The sequence below is a fragment of the Ranitomeya imitator genome, chromosome 3 (genome assembly GCF_032444005.1).
Source record: "Ranitomeya imitator isolate aRanImi1 chromosome 3, aRanImi1.pri, whole genome shotgun sequence".
NCBI lineage: Eukaryota > Metazoa > Chordata > Amphibia > Anura > Dendrobatidae > Ranitomeya > Ranitomeya imitator.
This window is the reverse complement of record NC_091284.1, coordinates 724,937,588-724,960,315: the sequence shown is the minus strand read 5'-3', so window position 1 is coordinate 724,960,315 and position 22,728 is coordinate 724,937,588. Positions and strand designations below refer to the sequence as shown.

The 22,728-nt window shown below is 45.4% G+C and overlaps 1 protein-coding gene across 1 annotated transcript in view; it reads right to left on the bottom strand.

Annotated features, from left to right (window-relative positions):
* Nucleotides 1–1,191: 1,191 nt before the first annotated feature.
* Nucleotides 1,192–22,728, bottom strand: part of LOC138670947 (pleckstrin homology domain-containing family A member 3-like) — a 29,447-nt gene continuing 7,910 nt past the window's right edge. Inside the window, exons 5-8 of the mRNA XM_069758746.1 lie at nucleotides 18,440–18,610; nucleotides 16,655–16,698; nucleotides 16,390–16,529; nucleotides 1,192–2,174 (exon numbers count right to left, since the gene is read on the bottom strand). Of these exons, the coding sequence (XP_069614847.1) occupies nucleotides 16,406–16,529; nucleotides 16,655–16,698; nucleotides 18,440–18,610 (339 nt within the window). The 3' untranslated portion in view covers nucleotides 1,192–2,174; nucleotides 16,390–16,405. The remainder of the gene's footprint in view (nucleotides 2,175–16,389; nucleotides 16,530–16,654; nucleotides 16,699–18,439; nucleotides 18,611–22,728) is intronic.

Below are 22,728 nucleotides of genomic sequence, written 5' to 3'. Positions count from 1 at the left end.
TGGCCATTTTTTCTAATTGATTTTCTTTAGTAAAATGAATATTGAGGTTGCTGCCTGACTGACGAGGGGGTAGTGTGCAATACTAAGGAAGGGGACTGTAAGGATGGGGAAACACAGATTTAAATAAAATTGCCTTCTTACATTATTACCTGTCCCTTTCCCAGGCCTTAGTTTAGTAGCCTTCAGGCTATACCATTTTGCCACTAACAATCGTAGCCTTTCCCCTGCCTCTTTTCTCCTGGAGGTGCACTGTTCTTCTTATATTTTACCTACTTTAGTGCACACAAAAAGTTCCTTGCATCACTACACAGGTCTTATGTACATTGATCTGGATGACATTTAGTTGTATTTATTATATAAAAATTATTATTGAAAGTCACCGCTGGCGGTATGGAATAAATCGTAGTGGTGTGGATAGCTTCAATGACGGACCTTCCCGCCTGGCGTCAGGCAAATCGCTCCCAAGCACAATGGCTTATGAGGTTGTGTTTATAATAAAGAATGTTTTTTCATATCTTTCAATAAATGCTGTGACCAGCCTCTATCCAGCAAATGTTGACTTATTTTGGGTTAGTGGGGTGAGCGTCACATTACGTGTGCAGGTTACACGCCATCAGTCTTATTTGGTTAAGGAGCTTTGAACCTTCACCCATCTCCAGGACAATCAAAAAATGAATGATGAAACTCCCATAGCAATGAATGGAGAAAGCCAGCGCAAGCGCTGCTATTAGTGATGAGCGAGTATACTCGTTACTCGAGATTTCCCGAGCACACTCGGGGGTCCTCAGAGTATTTTTTAGTGCTCGGAGATTTAGTTTTCATCGCTGCAGCTGAATGATTTACATATGATAGCCAGCTTGATTACATGTGGGGATTCCCTAGGAACCAGGCAACCCCCACATGTACTTATGCTGGCTATCAGATGTAAATCATGCAGCTGCGTCAACAACAACTAAATCTTCAAGGAGTTACAAATACTCGGAGACCCCCCCCCGAGCGTGCTCAAGAAATCTCGAGCAATGAGTATACTCGCTCATCACTAGCAGCTACCAATCCACTGACTGCTGGTGAGACACCAACCGGAACGAGGGTTTGGAGACAACTGCTTCAACTCATTATTGAAATATAGGTGCATAGTATAAAAGATTCTATAAAGACTGATGTATGAGGAATTCAGGGATCACACGTCTCTAGAAATATATAAAAGTAGACTTTATTTTGTATTCACATTTCATGTATAAGGCCGCATTCACACATCCAGTATTTGGTCAGTATTTTACCTCAGTATTTGTAAAGGTACCTTCACACTGAGCAACTTTTGAACGATAGCGATCCGTGACGTTGCAGCGTCCTGGATAGCGATCTCGTTGTGTTTGACACGCAGCAGCGATCAGGATCCTGCTGTGACATCGCTGGTCGGAGCAGAAAGACCAGAACTTTATTTCGTCGCTGGATCACCCGCTGACATCGCTGGATCGGCGTGTGTGACACCGATCCAGCGATCTGTTCACTTGACGTCACCGCTGTGCTCTGCTTTACGGCCGGCCGGTGCTGACAGTCAGTGCGGGAAGGTGACGGCGGGGGACATGACAGACACCGGAATGTAAGTATGTAGTGTTTTTTTTTTTTTACATTTACAATGGTAACCAGGGTAAACATCGGGTTACTAAGCGCGGCCCTGTGCTTAGTAACCCAATGCTTACCCTGGTTACCCGGGGACTTCGGCATCGTTGGTCGCTGGAGAGCTGTCTGTGTGACAGCTCTCCAGCGACCACACAACGACTTACCAACGATCACGGCCAGGTCGTGTCGCTGGTCGTGATCGTTGGTAAATCGTTTAGTGTAACGGTACCTTTAGTCAAAATCAGAAGTGGGTGATTAATACAGAAGCGGTGACCTGTTTCTATTATACTTTTACTCTGATTGCTCCACTCCTGGTTTTGGCTTACAAATACTGAGAAAAAATACTGATCAAATACTGAACGTGTGAACGAGGCTTTATACATGTTTATCAGTTATATTGCACACGCCCTTAGCACTGTATAGTAAAACGACCATGTACATGTGCAAAAACCATCTGGACACACATTTGTAGTAGGAGGGGTCCATCACTCATGTAGATCTCCTTCATATCGGTCACACTGAGAAAATGTTAGCATTTGGTCTCAATATTTCTGAAAAAGAGAAAAGAGAAATCAAACAATGACTTAATCCTCTGGAGATGCAGGTAAGACGTGTAGGCGCGAGCCACACACAGCACTCAATGAGTAACGTGTGGAGGTTGTGCCATCCGATGGCAGGACCCCCGCAGACCTGTGCAGGCCGGGCACCTGGAAACCATGGCAACCCATTATCAGAAGCCATCATTCTGCTCTTCATTCCCAATTAAAATTATCTACCTAGAATTATTTTCTAACTCCAAGAAAAATTACATTTTTTCTGCAGTAGGTCACCAGCTGGAATAAATGTCTTACAAGCAGACGGAAAGGTTTCCATAGGAACAATAAGTACAACTGTTCTGATCTTCATATCAAGGTAGTCATCCATGATAAGGGGGCGATTATTAACAGCATTTTGCTTTTCGTTGAGACTAGTGAACAGTTTCCCCACTAAACATACAATAAAGATGAGCGAATAAGAGACATCAGATAGCGATAACTCTCAGTTTACAGAATAAAACTAAAATGTAGTCAATAAATACTATAAGAGATGCAAATACTGAATCAGGAGGATACATAAAAGGTAATGGAGGCAGCCGTAGGTGACCCCAATTTGTGACCTGACCCCATCTCTTATATTCATGGATGTACCAGGATATTCTACAATGAACACGCGTCAATACAGGTGTCATAACACATTGGAAAACTACCTATACCACAGATATAAAATGTGCAAATGAAATACAACAGGTCAGACAGGCCCTAGACTGATACCTGTATGAAGCAGAGAAGTGGCACTCAGTACCAGACAAGCGCTTCACCCATCTACAGGTGATTCTCACTAAATTAGAATATCATCAAAAAGGTCATTTAATTCAGTTCTTCAATACAAAAAGTGAAACTCATATATTATATAGAGTCATTACAGAGTGATCTATTTCAAGTGTTAATTTCTGTTTTGTGAGAAGCACCTGTATGTACAGATTCAACAAGGTGTCTTACAAAGCAATGTAAAAGCACAGCACAGTGCAAAAAGCACAGCCAAAAATATATATGAAAAGCCAGTCACAAGAAAAGGCTTTATTTGAAAGTTATATTAAAGGGGCATTTTGGTTTTAAGCAGATGTCACTGCACTTTTATGGAGTGGAAGTGGGCATGCTCGATCACTGATCTGTTCATTCTCTATAGGACTGCAGAGAAAGCCCTGTAAAGCACTCTGGTAGTCCCATACAGAATGAATGAGGTCAAACATGCGCTCTCCTACTTCATTCTAATGGGGATAAAAGCGCCCTGTTCTATAAATCTGTGTAATCGGACATCCACCGATCTACAAGTTATCTTGTGGGCATTCTATATAGGGCAGTAAAGCAGCTACCGGGGGGATGGCAGAGGGTGTGGTTGCTCCAGGCCCCACTTTCTGAGGTGTTCACCCAGAGCTATGCTTCTCTTAACTGTATCGGCGTGTGCGGCTCGCTCATACAGTTAAGTCCTGTGGTAAAACGGTGTCACGATATCCCTGCACTACTGCCCTCCGTTCTGTAGACCGCAAATCGCTTTATGCCTGTGCTCTACAGAACAGCCGAGGCGCTGAGGCACACGCAGGACACTCAGAGTCGCAGTGTCCTGTGCGTGCGTCAACACTATGAATGCATTGGGCAGCCTGGAAGACTCTGCAGAATCCAGGATTAGGTGAATACATTGTTTTTTATTTTGATTAAAACTTAAGGAGGCATAAACAATGGGGGACCTGGAAACAGTGGGGGTCCCTAATACAATGTATGGACTACTGTTGGGGCCCTTAAAGTGTGGAGGCCGTTCAATATTTTGGGGGCTAATACATTGGCAATTATACAAAGTGGTTGCTAATGCAGTGGCCATTATACAGTGTGGGGGCTAATGCGGAAGCAATTATACAGTTTTGGGGCTAATGCCAGGGCAATTATACAGTTTTAGGTCTAATGTGAGGGCCATCATACAGCATGGATGCTAATGTGGAGGCCATTATACAGTTTAAGGCCTACCATAGGGGCAATCACACAGTGTGGGGACTACTGTGGGGGGCCCTGATACAGTGTGGAGGGCTCTCATACATTGTAGGGACATCTGTGGGGGTCCTCAAAGTGAGGGAGCCATGATACAGCATGGGAGCTAATGTAGAGGACATTACACAGTCTGAGGGCTTGTGTGGGGACTACTGTGGAGGGTCTAAATATACACTGTGGGTTCTACTGTGGGGGCCATTATACAATGTGTGGGCTTCTGTGGGTGTCATTACACTGTGTTTTGTGGGAGCAGAGGGGACATCATACCAAGTATAAAGGAACTGTGAGGGTATCGTAATGTGCATAGGGGAGCTGTGGGACCATGATAATGTATATGCAGCGCCCCAGAGTCCTGGTCGTTGCAGTAATGTTATTCTTCCACCGGGGGGAGTGATGTTACGTCTGAAGGCAATGAAGGAGATCTTCTGTCCAGGTATCACAACCACAATACACACTTCATACTCCAGGCCGCCAGGGGGAGCCATGCTTCTATCTATTAGGGCACTCCTCACACTTACCGTAGGTAAAACTGGTGGGTTGGTTAGGAAGTTAGACAGAAGCTGACTGGAGGGAGTAGGAGATGGTCAGTGAGTCTCGACCGTGTTTGGCAGAGGCTGGTTGGAGTGGGTTCCAGCCAGCTCCAGACTGCGGCCTGCGGAAGATGAGGGTACACGGAGCTGCGCCTGCATCCCATGCGGCAGCATCCCAAGAAAGACTTTGAAAGGAATTGTGTTGCAGTGAGTGAGCAACGAAGTCATAGCAAAAAGGAGAGGAACATCAGAGGGAGACCAGCTAGAAGCAGGCTGCCTCCTTCTGAAGCGCACTACCGGTAGCCAGAACACAGAGGGAGTAAGGATCTCTATGCCGCTACTTCAGAGACTGGCAGGACAGTTGATTCCACGTTGGCTGCCAAACCATATACCCAGGAGGCAGGGTGGCAACTTGTGGGGGTCGGGGCGTCTCTAGGGTCCCTATAAAAAGCCTCAGGCCACCAATCATACGGGTTTGTCCTATCCGTCAGGGGGACTGAGAGAAGAGACTTAACATCTACAATAGTTGTGAGGACCTTACCGAGTTGCTCAGCAGGGAGGGACTACAACGCCCAGGCGCTAGAGGAAGGCTATTGAATTCCACCTGGATAAGGGGACTCTGGATTTGCCTTCAGACCGGCCGGAATCTGCCTGCCCCGTGATCTGGTGGACTGTGGACGCTGAAGCCTTCAGTAAAGGTAAAGAGACTGCAACCTTGTGTCCTCGTTATTCACTGCGCCTTACTTCATCCACCAGCTACACACCGGGAAGCCCTGGGGACATACTTCACCTGTGGGAAGGTATACCATCTAGCTGCCATAACATCACCCCAGCGGACCCCTAAGCAGCGTCGGTCACCCTGACCGAATACCACAGGTGGCGTCACGAACATTATCCCCTTAAAGACCTTTCCCCCACAATTTACAGCGGACGTTTCCCTAGGGCCACGAACCGGGTCAGCCACCGTGACATCCCCCACTGAGAACCGAAGGGACCCGGCTCCGAGTACCCCACAGCCCTTGGGGGCGCTCTATTTCCAGTGGATCTGTGGGGACATCATACTCTGTATAAGGGGGGTGTGGGTCCTCCATACCGTGTATAGAGGAGCTGTAGATTGAATAAAGTCCACGGAGTCCCCCAAATATTAAGTGGGCAATTAAGAAGCATTATTGTTATTGGGGTTTTCAGTGAATGTGGCCATCAAAGTTGCAAAATGTGGACACTGTTTTCTAGGGCATTTGTGCAGGGCATTAATATTTTCTAAGGGAAAATGTAACCATTTAGAGGGCACAAAGGAGGCATTATTACTATGTAAGGGGCACAGTAGTGGGCATTATTATGTGGGGCACTAAGAGGAGTGCTGGTATTTAACCACACAGCGGGTACAGTAATAGGGACACATATGGCAGCAGGGTCTCAGCATTGGGGTATCAGTAAGATGAGGCGTTTGTGCAGGTTCGGAATAGATAGGGACGGTGCTGGAAATGTGAAGAGTCATATTTGTCACATACACACGCGGTCAAAATTGTTGGTACCCCTCGTTTAATGACAGAAAAACCCACAATAGTCACAGAAATAACTTGAATCTGACAAAAGTAATAATAAATAAAAATCTATAAAAATGAACAAATGAAAGTCAGACATTGCTTTTCAACCATGCTTACACAGAATTTTTTAAAACATAAAACTCATGAAATAGGCCTGGACAGAAATTATGGTACCCCTGAAAATAATGTGACAAAAGGGATATGCTAAATCACGCTGTGTCCACTAATTAGCATCACAGGTGTCTACAATCTTGGAATCAGTGAGTGGGCTTGTATAGGGCTACAGATACTCACTGTGCTGTTTGGTGACATGATGTGTATCACACTCAACATGGACTAGAGGAAGCGAAGGAAAGAGTTGTCTCAGGAGATTAGAAAGAAAATTATAGACAAACGTGTTAAAAGGTAAAAATTATAAGACCATCTCCAAGCAGCTTGATGTTCCGTGACTACAGCACATATTATAAAGGCACAGATGATTGGCCTCGGGGAGACCAAACATCCAACACCGCGGAGACACCATCACGTGTTTCTCAACGCAGTGATTCCAGAACACTGCCCCCATCCCTTATGGGAAATATGCAGATGCATGTAAAGAAGCTGCGGAGACACCATCACGTGTTTCTCGACGCAAGCAGTGAATAGCCAGGCCCTTCCCCGGGAAGGAACAACCACGGGAAGGGCAGCATCCTATGAAGGAAAGCCACCTATGCCAAGCATGGTATCCATCCACAGACAGCTGTTTCGGGGTTTTTGCCCCTCATCAGTGTGGAGTAGCCTTTTTACTAGGCACTGCTCCTAATAGCCAGATTCCTACTCCACACTGATGAGGGGCAAAAATGGATACCATGCTTGGCATAGGTGGCTTTCCTTCATAGGATGCTGCCCTTCCCGTGGTTGTTCCTTCCCGGGGAAAGGCCTGGCTATTCACTGCTTGCATCGAGAAACACGTGATGGTGTCTCCGCAGCTTCTTTACAGCACATATTATTCAGAAATGTAAGATTCATGGGACTGTAGCCAACCTCCCGGGACGTGGCCGCAGGAGGAAAATTGATGACAAATCAAAGAGATGGATAATACGAATGGTAACAAAAGAGCCCAGAAAAACTTTTAAACAGATTAAAGGTGAACTTCAAGCCCAAAGAACATCAGTGTCAGATCGCACCATCCATCGTTGTGTGAGCCAAAGTGGACTTCATGGGAGACAACCAAGGAGGACACCATTGCTGAAAAAAAATCATAAAAAAGCCAGACTGGAATTTGCCAAACTACAGGTTGACAAGCGACAAAGCTTCTGGGAGAATGTCTTATGGACAGATGAGACAAAAAAATGGTAATTAGTTCTTACCGGTAATTGTATTTCCAGGAATCTACCTGACAGCACCATTGGAGGACGTCCTTCTTACCCTCAGTGGGACAGGAACAACAAGCGGTTAAAAGGACCCTCCCCACTCCACCCACCAGTGATTTTCTAAGTACCACATCTGGATGGATGCAAAAAGAGTTTATTAACAGTTATACACCAATGTTACATCACATTAGTCAATAGTATAAACTTGCAGTGGGAGGGAACTAGTAGTGCTGTCAGGTGGATTCCTGGAAATACAATTACCGGTAAGAACTAATTACCGTTTTCCAGTTCACCACCTGACAGCACCACTGGAGAATTACCAAAGGATGATTAACTAGGGTGGGACTACTGCATGTAATACTTTTCTACCAAAGGCTAACTGATCTGATACGACATCTAATTTATAGTGTCTAGCAAAGGTAGAAAGACTGCTCCAAGTCGCCGCCCTACAGATTTGCTCAACTGAGGCTCCCCCTTTCTCTGCCCATGATGTAGAGATAGCTCGTGTTGAATGGGCCCTAAGAGTATCCGGGTGATCTTTCCCTTGGCCTGTATATGCTAGGCTTATCATAGTCTTAATCCATCTAGCAATGGTTGACTTTGCAGCTTTACAACCCCTATTTGGCCCACCGTACTGTACAAACAAGTTAGTGTCCAGTCTCCAACTTTTCGTCGCCTCCAGGTATTTTAGAACAGTCTCCCCAACGTCAAGGTTATGGTAGACCCCTTCTTTTGCATTTCTAGGTTGTTGGCAGAATGAAGGAAGGACCATCTCCTGATTTATATTGGCAGAGGACACTACCTTGGGGAGGAAAGCTGGGTTAAGTTTTAAGACTATCCTGTCGTCAAAAATCTGAAGATATGGGCTCTGGATCGAAAGAGCCTGCACCTCCCCCAGCCTTTTAGCTGTCGTGATGGCAATCAGGAAGGCAGTTTTAAAAGAAAGATTGGCTATGCTCATATCTTCCGATAACAAGTACGGGGTTTTACACAGAGTGTTAAGGACCAGGTTTAGGTCCCAAGGAGGAGTTGGCTTTCTCACAAGTGGCCTCATTCTCTGTGTGGCCCTGGAAAATCTTGCTATCCAGGGATGGGAGGCTAGTGATGTATCAAAGAAAACACTAAGCGCTGCAATCTGTACTTTTAGAGTACTAGGCCGAAGGCCCTTATCAAATCCAAGTTGCAGGAAGTCGAGGATTCTGGGAATGTCTGGTTTTGAAACATCCACAGAACCTCCTCCTAGAAAGGCACAAAACCGCTTCCAGGTTTTCCGGTGTGGTCCACCAGGTTAGGGATCTCTTCACTGACAGAGATACAATCATCTTCCTGTCCAGGGAACTCTGTTTCCTGTTCCAAAATCCCAAGACTTCTTTCTGTAACTCCCGCGAGTGGAATTGGCTCCATTTCACACAGGGTATGCATGCTGTCATGAAGCCGAGTATCCTCATTGCCTCTCTTATGGAGGGGGTACTTCTCCTGAATTGGTGAACTTGCCTGATCAAGGCCTCCAGTCTGTCTTCTGGTAAGAAAGATGTTCTTAGTTTGGAATCTAAAATTACTCCCAAAAATTTTATTCTGGAATCTGGGACCAGGCAGGATTTCTTCCAGTTCACCATCCACCCCAGATCCTGCAGGATGGAAAGAGTGAAGCTGCAGTCTAGTCTGAGGAGTTTCTCTGATCTCGCCATTATCAGAAAGTCGTCCAGAGATGGTACTATGGTTACATTCTGATTTCTTAGATAGGCCACAACTTCTGACATCAGCTTGGTAAATATCCTGGGCGCCGAAGCAAGCCCGCAGGGGAGACATCTGAATTGGAAGTGATGTAATATCCCTTTGTTCATTAGGGCAAATCTCAGAAATTTTTGGTAGGAGGCGTGTATCGGGACAGGATAGTATTCATTGCTTAGGTCTAAGGTGCACATCACCATGTCCTTGTCTATAAGAGGCGTCGTGGATTTTATAGATTCCATCTTGAATATTTTGTACCGGACCCATTTGTTTAGTGGTTTTAAATTTATAATCGTCCGGGAGTCCCCTGACGGTTTCTTTATTGAAAACAAATGGGAATAATGGCCTTTGCCTCTTTCTGAGATGGGAACTGGAATTATCGCCTCTAACTCCAATAACTCCTGGATGTTTGTCCACATAGAAGAGTCTGAGAGCGGACACGGTCGGGTTACCACAAATCTCTCTGGGGGACTGCTGGAGAACTCTAGCTTGTATCCCTGAGCAATCACCTGCAGAATCCACGGATTTTGGGATATTTTCTGCCAACCCCCTAGAAATCTTTGTAACCGACCACCTACCCTGATGTCATTTGTTTGGCTTTGATGTACCTGTACTTGGGAAGATGGAGTCTCTACCCTTTCCACTCTTGGGATAAGACCACCTCCCCGTCTTCCCTTTCCCCCTATAGTCTGTCCTCTGACTAGGTCGGGTTCTACGAAAGGGCTGGTACTTCTTTGTACTTTCCTCAGGGAACCCCTTCTTTTTATCTGAGGCTTGTTCTAAGATGTCATCTAGAATACCGCACAAATTTATTTTTTGACTGGATATCCCCCGACCAGGTTTTTAGCCAGATGGCTCTTCTGGCCGCGTTAGACAATGACTTGCTTCTGGCCGCGAAGCGTACTGACTCAGCAGAAGCGTCCGCCATAAAGCCTGTTGCAAGTTTAAGCAACGGCAAGGATTTGAGAATAACATCTCAAGAAGTCTTGGCTTTGAGATGTTCTTCCAAATCGTCAATCCAGAGATGCATTGAACGGGCCACAGATGTTGCAGCAATATTGGCCCGTATTATTGCTGCGGAGGACTCCCAAGTTCTCCTGAGCAGACCATCAGCTTTGCCATCCATAGGATCCTTTAATGCGGAGGAGTCCTCAAATGGGATTGAGGTCTTCTTCGCCACTTTCGCTAGAGGAACATCGATTTTGGGGACTTCATCCCACACTTTAATGTCCTCCGGATTATAGGGCAAACGGAGTCTAAAATCCCTAGGTACCACTAGTCTCTTCTCTGCTTCTTGCCATTCTTCAAGGATCATGGAACGGATGTGGTTGTTAACAGGAAAAACCTTTGTGACCTGGGCATGTAATCCGCCAAACATCTCGTCCTGGATCGAGGACTCCTCTGGCGTATCTTGCAACTGCATGGTGTTACGCACAGCATAAAGGAGTTCATCTGTGTCAGCTGCAGAGAAGAGATATCTTTTACCCCTGCCCAATGATCTGTCTCTCTCTTCCTGGTCAGAATCCTCCGAAACCTCTCCTTCAGAAGAGGGGCTAGACTCTCTCGGCCTCTTCCGTGAGGCTTGCGGTTCTGACTGAGTTGCCTGGGGAAGATTCAAGCTTGAGATGGAAGCCTGAACCTCCTGCCGAATCATTGTCCTCATACTGGATAGTAACGCAGCCTGTTCATCACCCACAATTTTGGAAGTGCACGATTTGCACAATGGCTTCCGCCAATTTTCTGGAAACTTAGTGGCACATATTGGGCATTTATTTTTCCCAGATTTTTTCTTTTCGGATGTGGGGATGGGAGGCTCTGCCTAGGATAGATAGAGATACATAAGGGATCGTAGGTGGGGAAGCAGGGGGAGGGGAGAGCTTTGTGGTATGGCTTTACTATAGCCCACTCACGTGCCCCTGAAGCTGGTCAGTCCCCTCAGGTCTGGTATTCTCCTCCATAGTAAGGACAATGTTAACCGAATAGCCGAGTGCTCCTTTGTCAGGATGCCCGGCAGCATACAGACCCCCTTAGCACGTTTATATAGGATTTACCTGGTTGATCCTGCCCTCCTTACCGCCGCCGCGGTGACCGTGCTGAATCCCTCACCGAGGCCGGCGCTGCTGCCGGCGCCATTCCCCACGCTGGCCGCGACCAGAAGTGACGTGGCCGCTGGACCCGGAAGCGGCCGCATGGAAGCGGTCGCTGGAGAAGCTGCGGCCACATGCTAGCGCTGGTCGCATGCTGAGCGGCCTTTGCCCTGACTCCCCGGCATGCAGGCACCCGGACTGAGAGCCCCCAAGGAGGAGGAAGCAGACCCGACCCCAGGAGCAGTGCTACACTGGGGAGGCTGAGGGACCCCCCATCGCAGGTATCAGCCGCAGATTTCTTGCGGCAGGGAAGGGAAAGGCTGGGCCCCCCGATTCCCACCATCTGCCAGCACCGTCGGAGGACGCGCTTGCCGTTCCTATCCGCAGTGGGACAGGAAAAACACTGGTGGGTGGAGTGGGGAGGGTCCTTTTAACCGCTTGTTGTTCCTGTCCCACTGAGGGTAAGAAGGACGTCCTCCAATGGTGCTGTCAGGTGGTGAACTGGAAATGGAACTTTTTGGCAAGGTACATCAGCTCAATGTTCACTGATGGAAAAATGAAGCATATCAAGAAAAGAACACTGTCCCTACTGTGAAACATAGAGGAGGCTCTGTTATGTTCTGGCGCTGCTTTGCTGCATCTGGCACAGGGTGTCTAGAATACTGCAAGGTACAATGAAATCTTAAGACTATCAAGGGATTCTAGAGAGAAATGTGCTGCCCAGTGTCAGAAAGCTTGGTCTCAGTTGCAGGTCATTGGTCTTGCAACAGTATAATGACCCAAAACACACTGCTAAAAACACCCAAGAATGACTAAGAGAAAAACATTGGACTATTCTGAAGTGGTCTTCTATGAGCCCTGGCCTAAATCCTATTGAGCATCTTTGGAAAGAGCTGAAACATGCCGTCTGGAAAAGGCAACCTTCAAACATGAGACAGTGGGAGCAGTTTGCTCTTGCGGAGTGGGCCAAAATACCTGTCGAGAGGTGCAGAAGTCTCATTGACAGTTACTGCAATCAAACAATTCCTGTGATTGCCTCAAAAGGTTGTGCAACAAAATATTAAGTTAAGGGTACCATCATTTCTGTCCAGGCATATTTCATGAGTTTTATTTTTATAAAAATTCTGTGTAACCATGGTTGAAAAGCAATGTCTGACTTTCATTTTTCATTTTAATAGATTTTTAATAGATTTTTTTTTTCATTTATTATTACTTTTATCCGATTCAAGTTATTTCTGTCACCATTGTGGGTTTTTCTGTCATTAAACGAGGGCTACCAACAATTTTGACCACATGTGTATGTGATAAATATTGTGAATATATCGTTGCACAGCTGAAAAGTGGTGCACAAGTGGGAGCCCAACCCGTGAATAATATAAACATATAACTTGGCTCCCAACTTTTGTTTAATTTGAAGATTTTTTTAATGCAGTCCAGCAAAAATAAACAACGTTTCGGTCCTCACCAGACCTTCATCAGGAACTGCGATACATGATCAAAGGGTGCATAATTAAATGAGAATATACATACATGACAATGTCATTGGTACAAAATCATTCAAAGACACAAGTAACATAAATACAAAATGATAACAACAACAGCCAATCTGGCGTGATCTCCGTGCTCAGAAGCAAAGAAAGAATAAATGGAGAAAAGAGAGACTGATCATCAAGAAGTACACCTGACTGCTAGGTGCTGTTTAACTCCCAATATGGTGGAATACAGGATAGGCTACAGGGCTAGGTAATGTGGCTATATGAAGAGTACAGGGTGTGGTGGCTCAGGTAAGGGGTAGGAGTGAGGAGACATACCGTTGCTATGGTGGGAATAATCACTGTGTACTTGCGAGTACTATAGTGGGTTCGTGACCGTGTATAGAGCCGAACCAAACAAAAGTAAAAAATAATGCAAAGGGTAAGTGTAAGAATAATTTTATGGAATGCATATATGATGTATAGCTGTAGTGATTATGTCACTGACCGAAAACTCCCAGGTAAGGCAAAAGGTCACTGTATTACTTTCAATGAGTCCCGAGGAGCCTATAATCGAAAGGCATAATTTGTCATACGTACACAGCTGATGACTATGGGAAAAAGAAAAAAAAAAGTTGGTTTATATTGCTCACTTGTAGAGATTTGGTGCCTGGGTGAATCGCACAATAAGGAAGCATTGGAATATCCTTAAGACAGCATACCCTAACGTTAGGGAATTTCATTCTCCATTTCTACCATGCTATAAACGCCCTCCTAACATTAGAGATTCACTAGTACGAGCAGACATAAAAACCAGGACTCGCTCGTCCACACAGAGGTTCCTCCACTCCCCCAAGGTGGGCACATATCCATGTCTGCACGGAAACCAGTGTAATAATGTACAAAAGGGTGATTGCTTTACTCACCCACACTCAGGGAAGAGGTATACATTTAAGGACTACTCCACGTGTGACTCCTCCTACGTAGTATACTTGATCAAGTGTCCCTGCGGTCTTTTGTATATAGGAGAAACGACACAACCTATAAAAGATCGCATCTCAAAACATAAATCTACTATACGTTGCAAGAACATGTTACTTCCGATCCCATTTCATTTTATCACTAGAGGTCATACAATTGCCCAATTGAAATTCCAAGTCACAGAACAAATTCCCATTCCAAGGAGGGGGGGGGGGTAAATCGGATCCAAATACTAAAGAGGAGGGAGTCTTATTGGATTCATCAACTACAGACTCTCTCCCCCAAGGGACTCAGTAGGGAGTATGACTTACAGTCCTTCCTATGATAATAACGGCCACCCTAACCCCTTCACATATACATCTATGACCTCTATCATCACTAACATCTACACTGGTTAACAGTATTAAATACTAGGACATCTAGTGATCTCATGCTATGTGTTATGTATTAAAAAGGGTATTCGATTTACAGTACTGTCCACAACTAATGGAAGTTATATCATCCAGTGATTAGTAGATGCGAGCCACACCTCCCAATATATACTGTTTGTATACTGTTTGTTTAATGTGGAATACAGTTAGTCATTGTATTAATCGCATTGCCTTTCTCTTCTCACAGAGCCGCCTGTATTGAATGCACCACGCCACCTCTCTCCTTGATTCGTCCTTCTGAAATATCCCTTTTCTACCTGACTGCTATAATGAACACCGTCCACTAGTTCTCACATAGCTATTCTATTCACCGCACAGTGATACCAGCGTCCATCCCACCCAAGATGGCGCCCGGGGTATAAGTCCATACAGAATAGAGCACACAGTGCATTAGATCCAGCACTGATCTCACCAAACATGGCGCTGACACGCTAGTCTACACAGGGTGGAGCACACAGGTCACTTCCTGTGACGCGTCTAGTCCCGCCCCTTTTCTATATACAGCGCCCCACCGACACTATAGCTCACACAACAAGCGGTGGATGCCGCATTGGAGAGATCGTCACGCCGCCCATTGAATCACCACTGGTAAGGACGCACACTTATCCATCTCCCACGGGACTCACCCTTAGTTCCTATGACCATAACAATATTGTTGTCAATAGGGCGAACCCGTTACATAGAGAAACCTTGGGGCCTTATAGCGAACATCTACACTCCCTAACAGACGGCTGGTGGTAGTGTACCCACTATTACACACGGAGGGAGCGCCTTCACCCAGGCACCAGATCTCTACCAGTGAGCAATATAAACCAACTTTTTTTTTTCCTATAATCATCAGCTGTGTATGACAAATTATGCCTTCATTTTAATTTTGATTATAGGTTCCTCGGGACTCATTATAAAGTAATACAGTGACCTTTTGCCTTACCTGGGAGTTTTCGGTCAGTGACATAATCACTACAGCTATACATCATATATGCATTCCATAAAATTATTCTTACACTTATCCTTTGCATTATTTTTTACTTTTGTTTGGTTAGGCTCTATACACGGTCACGAACCCACTATAGTACTCGCAAGTACACAGTGATTATTCCCACCATAGCAACAGTATGTCTCCTCACTCCTACCCCTTACCTGAGCCACCACACCCTGTACTCTTCATATAGCCACATTACCTAGCCCTGTAGCCTATCCTATATTCCACCATATTGGGATTTAAACAGCACCTAGCAGTCAGGTGTACTTCTTGATGATCAGTCTCTCTTTTCTCCATTTATTCTTTCTTTGCTTCGGAGCACGGAGATCACGCCAGATTGGCTGTTGTAGTTATTATGATTTTGTATTTGTTACTTGTGTCTTTGAATGATTTTGCACCAATGACATTGTCATGTATGTATATTCTCATTTAATTATGCACTCTTTGATCATGCATCGCAGTTCCTGATGAAGGTCCAGTGAGGACCGAAACGTTGTTTATTTTTGCTGGACTGCATTAAAAAAAAAATCTTCAAATTAAACAAAAGTTGGGTGCCAAGTTATATATTTATATGTGACAAATATGACTTTTCACACTGCCAGCACCGTTGGCAAGCAAAGACAAAGTATATTGGACGTCCCTTCCAAATACAGTTCAGGCAAGGTGTTGCCAGCCAGTCCGGATGCATGGAAGGAGCATGGTGGTGGCACTGATACTAACACTGTGGCACCATTACTTGTCAGGCATTCTACATAGAAGGGGAAAAAACCCACCATTTTTGTGGAGGGTGATCCAAAATAAGCCGGGTGGTACTAAGTTATTCTCATTATAGTCTATTTTACCCCAAATCAGTTCTTGCAAGGTCACATATTAACTAATCTATTTAACCAGTGAATTTGTCTGCACTGGTGGTTACCACTCTACTGTACCCCTAACTAGCTTGGACTTTCTATCTTTTTGGCCTACCATCATCCTTTAGATCATTTAAAAGAGGATGCAGCCAACCTAGAATGGTGCCCCCTCTTCTCCAGAGGCCTGATAGCAAACCACCTCAATGGTGGGTATGGCCCTCACCTTATTCAGAGTCCTGTTATCCTGATGCTCCATTACTGGATGGCACGTACTGCTGCTCTCTAGTATGTAACCTTAGTGCCATTTGCTCCAGATTCCTAACGACAGTTCGGCCATCACTCTGCCTTAGCGAATTAGAAGTCCTATGAGACAGAAGGAACATTTGCATCAGTTTCTTAGAGACGGCAATTCATCATAGAAAGGATGACTCCGATATGAATGGAGATATTGAACAGTACGGCAAATATTCCTTTGCTTGCATGCTCACCTTGGTGGTGTTGACTCAACGGGCTGACTGAGTGAACGCTTTACCTAATAAAAACAATGCAAAAAAAAAAATAAATAAATCCACTAATAGGTTAAGAAGTTATGTGTAAAAAAGTGAGGATTTAAGTGGTAGGGTGAGGGACCAAGACTGATCCAAACCATCTAGTGCAGATGTAGACCTCCTAGCATGCTCCTATGGGCGGTGGAGAGAGGGTCAATGTTCTGCTGACTACTTTCATCTGTAATCTCTTCTGTTGTCAGTCCTACAGCTAGGATATTACCCCTGGTGTCTCCAGGTTTCATCCTCACCCACCACCGACAGGTACAAGCGTACAAATAATCGGTTTCTATGTAGGTCAGAAGACAATGGAGACACAAGATGGCAGAGGTGTCAGAGTGGAGATATCGTATCACAGTTATGTAATGTACTAGATGGTGGCCCGATTCTAATGCATCGGGTATTCTAGAATATGTATTTATGTATGTATATAGCAGCCACATAGTATATAGCACAGGCCACGTAGTATATAGGAGCCATGTAGTATATAGCAGACAAATACTACGTGGCCTGTGCTACGTACTATGTGGCTGCTATATACATACATATTGTAGAATACCCGATGCGTTAATACAGGCCACGCAATATATAACAGTGGCCACGCAGTATATAACACAGCCACGTACTATATTACACAGCCCACGCAGTATATAACACAGGTGACGTAGTATATAACACAGGCCACGCAGTATATAACACTGGCCACGTAATATATATAGCACAGCCCACGCACTATATAGCAGCCACGTAGTATATGACACTGCCCACGCAGTATATAACAGCCACGTAGTATAACACTGCCTATGCAGTATATAGCAGCCACGTAGTATATAACAGCCCACGCACTATATAGCAGCCACGTAGTATATAACACTGCCCACGCAGTATATAACAGCCACGTAGTATAGCAGCCACGTAGTATATAACACTGCCCACGCAGTATATAACAGTGGCCACGTAATATATAGCACAGCCCACATAGTATATAACACTGCCTATGTAGTATATAGCAGCCACGCGGTATCTAACACAGCCCACGTAGTATACAGAGGTGTAGGCACCATATCCCTGTTAAAAAAATAATTAAAATAAAAAATAGTTATATACTCACCCCCTCGGATCCACCGAAGCTCCGGCGATACGCGAGCGACTGCCACCATCTTCCGTTCCCAGGATGCATTGCGAAATTACTCAGATGACTTAGCGGTCTCGCGAGACCCCTAAGTCTTCTGGATAATTTCGCAATGCATCGACGGGAACGGAAGATGGCGGCCGGCGCGAGCGGCTTGGCGGACTATGGAGGGTGAGAATAGCAGGTTTTTTGGTTTTTTTTATTATTTTTAACATTACATTTTTTTTTTTTTTACTATTGATGCCGCATAGGCAGCATCAATAGTAAAAAGTTGGGGACACACAGGGTTAATAGCGGCGGTTACGGAGCGCGTTACCCGCGGCATAACGCGGTCTGTTACCGCCGGCATTAACCCTGTGTGAGCGGTGACTGGAGGGGAGAATGCGGGCGCCGGGCACTGACTGCGGGGAGTAAGGAGCGGCCATTTTCTTCCGGACTGTGCCCGTTGCTGATTTGGTCGTGGCAGCCACGACCAATCAGCGACTTGGATTTCCATGACAGACAGAGGCCGCGACCAATGAATATCTGTGACAGAAAGAAGGACAGACAGAAAGACGGAAGTGACCCTTAGACAATTATATAGTCGATAACCATACCTTTCGACTCTGGGGCAGTCTGGTGCCAACCACATCTCCTGGTAAGACTGGCAGAGGGGGGTCTTGTTTATTCAGATGCAGGTTAGTGTTGACGTACGTTATACATTCATCTAATGTAGAACAGATATAAGAACATGTCCCCTGCAGGTTGGAGCACGCTGTATTAACTTTCTAAAAAAGAAGAAAAGAAAAACATTCCTAAAACATTTCTACACAGCTCTTACTGTAAATTCTGCATCATAGAAACAAAAAGGAAATAATCTGACAATGGCTGAAACATAAAAAGATGGGATTAGCTCTCTAAAAATTATCATCTGTCCATAGGATAACATATATTCCTTATCATGGGGGGCAAACAGCTTAAAACCCCCACAGATCCTGAGAACAGGACTGTAGAGCCCCTTCTACATGTACAGTGACTGATCATGAACATCCCCACTCCAGTCACTCTCTGTGGCACTGATGGGAATAGCCAAGTGCTGGACTCGGCTTTTTCCAGCAGTACCACAGACAATGAATGGAGCGGTGGTGTGCTTAATTAGCCACTGTACGTTTAGAAGGGGCTCTGCAGAGCGGACCACCACCAATCACAAAGGTAATATCTATCCTATGGACAGATGATAACGTCTAAAGTTGGGAAAAAAACCTTTAACAATGGATCTATCAATTTTGCTTTGTTCGGACAACCCCTTTAATCTAAGACCCTCACCTACCACACATCCTAGGGATATGCCATTAATGTCCATCATTGGACTACAGGAAAGAAATATATCTTGGTACCGTGTTAGCCAGTGGATAGAAAAATATTTAGAATTTGGAGTCCTCAGTGGTTGATACCTTTTAATGGCTAACTGAAAAAAGTTAGCCATTAAAAGGTATCAACCACTGAGGACTCTCAATTCTAAATATTTTTCCATCATTGGACTAGTCCTTTAAGTCTAGTAAATGGCAGACATTTGTTTCCATGGTCCTAATGAGATGAACAAAAATAGTGACTCATACAAAAGACTAATCTCCCAGAACAAATGTATATATACAACATCCATTTACGGTCAGACCAATAGAGCAGATCCATTTCTAATTGCGGGGTTACAGATTCCCGCATTGTTTCACCATGATTGTAGAAATTATATTACATTTTCTAATATATGTAATTTTTCCTTTTTTTGTGAGTCTCCACAGGTCACGAACCCACAACCCTCAACCTCACAGGCAGGAGCTAAAGCTATTGAGCCGCAAGCTCTAGTGTCATTGTCTAACATATGCCAGATTTCAAGTGGTATAGCCGTAAAGGAAGACTAAACACAGAAAAGGCACAGACCTCCCACCAAATCCTCCATTAATGTTTGATCTTATTTTGTCTTGTATTGTAATAAAAACTGAGAAATGAAAAAAAATAAATCTCTGAATCTCAGCAGCTCAACCATGTGCACCTATCCAGACTGTTGTGTGTGGCAGTGAGACAACTTGCTGCAGCAGGAGCCTCCCCCCAGTGCCCAGCCTGCAGATGCTTAGTCCCACCCACGCTAAAGAGACCGGCTTCTGCTGGTCACCAGACAAAAATGGCACTCATACGCAGATTAACCCATTGTGTTCTCTGCAGGTTTCCTACCAGACCGTTCGTCTGCAGTCTTTTCGGTATAGTCCTTATAAAAATAGTGAACAATATTTTTACTTTAATTTATACATTCACTTCTAGGCTTACACTTCAAGCCTGATTTTGATTAGTTTTCCACTCCAGGAATATTCTCTGGTCCGATATACAACAGTCGAGAAACACAAGTACTAGTTCTGGCGAGCCAACATACGAGCCTAGCAAGTTTCATACATAGGTACAATTGCAAATAAATGTTGCTTTTAATACATTATTTCATTATTTTTGTGACAGCTAGGACTTAAGGTACCATCACACTAGAAGATATCGCTAGCGATCCGTGACGTTGCAGCGTCCTCGCTAGCGATATCGTCCAGTGTGACAGGCAGCAGCGATCAGGCCCCTGCTGTGCTGTCGCTGGTCGGGGAAGAAAGTCCAGAACTTTGTTTCGTCGCTGGACTCCCCGCAGACATCGCTGAATCGGAGTGTGTGACGCCGATTCAGCGATGTCTTCGCTGGTAACCAGGGTAAACATTGGGTTACTAAGCACAGGGCCGCGCTTAGTAACCCGATGTTTACCCTGGTTACCATCGTTAAAGTAAAAAAAACAACCGCTACATACTTACCTACCGCTGTCTGTCCTCGGCGCTGTGCTTCTCTGCTCTGGCTGTGAGCACAGCGGCCGGAAAGCAGAGCGGTGACGTCACCGCTCTGCTTTCCGGCTGCCCGGCGCTCACAGCCAGTGCAGGATGAGTGCAGAGAAGCAGAGCGCCGGGGACAGACAGCGGTAGGTAAGTATGTAGCGGTTGTTTTTTTTACTTTAACGATGGTAACCAGGGTAAACATCGGGTTACTAAGCGCGGCCCTGCGCTTAGTAACTCGATGTTTACCCTGGTTACCGGGGACTTCGGGATCGTTGGTCGCTGGAGAGCTGTCTGTGTGACAGCTCTCCAGCGACGCTGCAGCGATCTGGATCGTTGTCGGTATCGCTGCAGCGTCGCTTAGTGTGACGGTACCTTAAGTGATGAGCGAACGTGCTGGATAAAAGTGTTATCTGAGCATGCTCGGGGGCTAACCGAGTGTCTTCAGCGTGCTCGAAAAATATGTTCGAGTCCCTGCGGCTGCATGTCTCGCGAATGTTCAATAGCAGCAACATATGTAGGGATTGACTAACAGGCAATCCTTACATGAGGCTGTCGATCAGCCGCTAGACATGCAGCCGTGGTAATGCCAAAGACTATGGGAAGCTCCACCACTGAAAACTGCACAGATACTGTGGTATCTACAAAATGCAACAGTGCCATCTGATAAATGGTGAGAAAGGGTCCAACTTTCTCCGTGTCATTTACCCACGAGTTAGGGTACCGTCACACAGTGGCACTTTGATCGCTAGGACGGCAGGATCCGTGACGTTCCAGCGATATCGTTACGATCTCGCTGTGTCTGACACGCTACTGCGATCAGGGACCCCGCTGAGAATCGTACGTCGTAGCAGATCGTCTGAAACTTTATTTCGTCGCTGGACTTCCCGCTGACATCGCTGGATCGGCGTGTGTGACGCCGATTCAGCGATGTCTTCACTGGTAACCAGGGTAAACATCGGGTTACTAAGCGCAGGGCCGCGCTTAGTAACCCGATGTTTACCCTGGTTACCAGCGTAAACGTAAAAAAAAAAAACATTACATATTTACCTTCCGCTGTCTGTCCTCCGGCGCTCTGCTTCTCTGCACTCCTCCTGCATCCTGTGTCAGCACCAGCCAGCCGGAAAGCACAGCGGTGACGTCACTGCTCTGCTTTCCGGTTGACCGGCGCTGACAGTGCAGAGGAAAGCACAGCGCCGGGGACAGACAGCGGTAGGTAAGTATGTAGTGTTTGGTTTTTTTACGTTTACGCTGGTAACCAGGGTAAACATCGGGTTACTAAGCGCGGCCCTGCGCTTAGTAACCCGATGTTTACCCTGGTTACCAGGTGACTTCAGGATCGTTGGTCGTTGGAGAGCTGTCTGTGTGACAGCTCTCCAGCGACCAAACAGCGACGCTGCAGCGATCGACATCTTTGTCGTATCGCTGCAGCGTTGTTTCAGTGTGACGGTACCCTCCGGCGCTGTGCTTTCCTCTGCACTGTCAGCGCCGGTCAGCCGGAAAGCAGAGTTTCAGCAATTATGTTACCTTCAATATAAAAACAGGTGACACCGCGAAACCGGTTTGGTTACAATGGTTTTTAATAAAGAAACGCTCACATAAAGATCACATGAATCTGTGTAACTGCAGGCAAAAAACGGAGAATAAGCACATTTGCTCTGCACAATCAGTCAGTTTGTAGCTGAATCCCTACACAAAGCCTCGCCGGTCCCATTAGCTTCCATGAGATAACACAATAGCTGTAATTTCGGACATAGATAGAAATTAAATTTACATAAAATGTTTTTTTTTGATAAGTGGAATAGTCCGAACATGTGCATCACTGATCACTGTAAGACTGGGGCACCCATTTATACGAGTAAAGATGGATCTCGGAGGCAGATGGACAAAAAATAAAAAGTAGCTTCTCCTCCATCTTCCTCTGTTATCAATAACCCCCATTGATTTGTTAATCTATGTGAGCCTTCCCCCTCTTTCACAATTTATTTAAAAATAGTGCACTTTCTAAATGAATCAATCTGGTTAAGCATACCTTTTGTATATTTTTGCTGCAT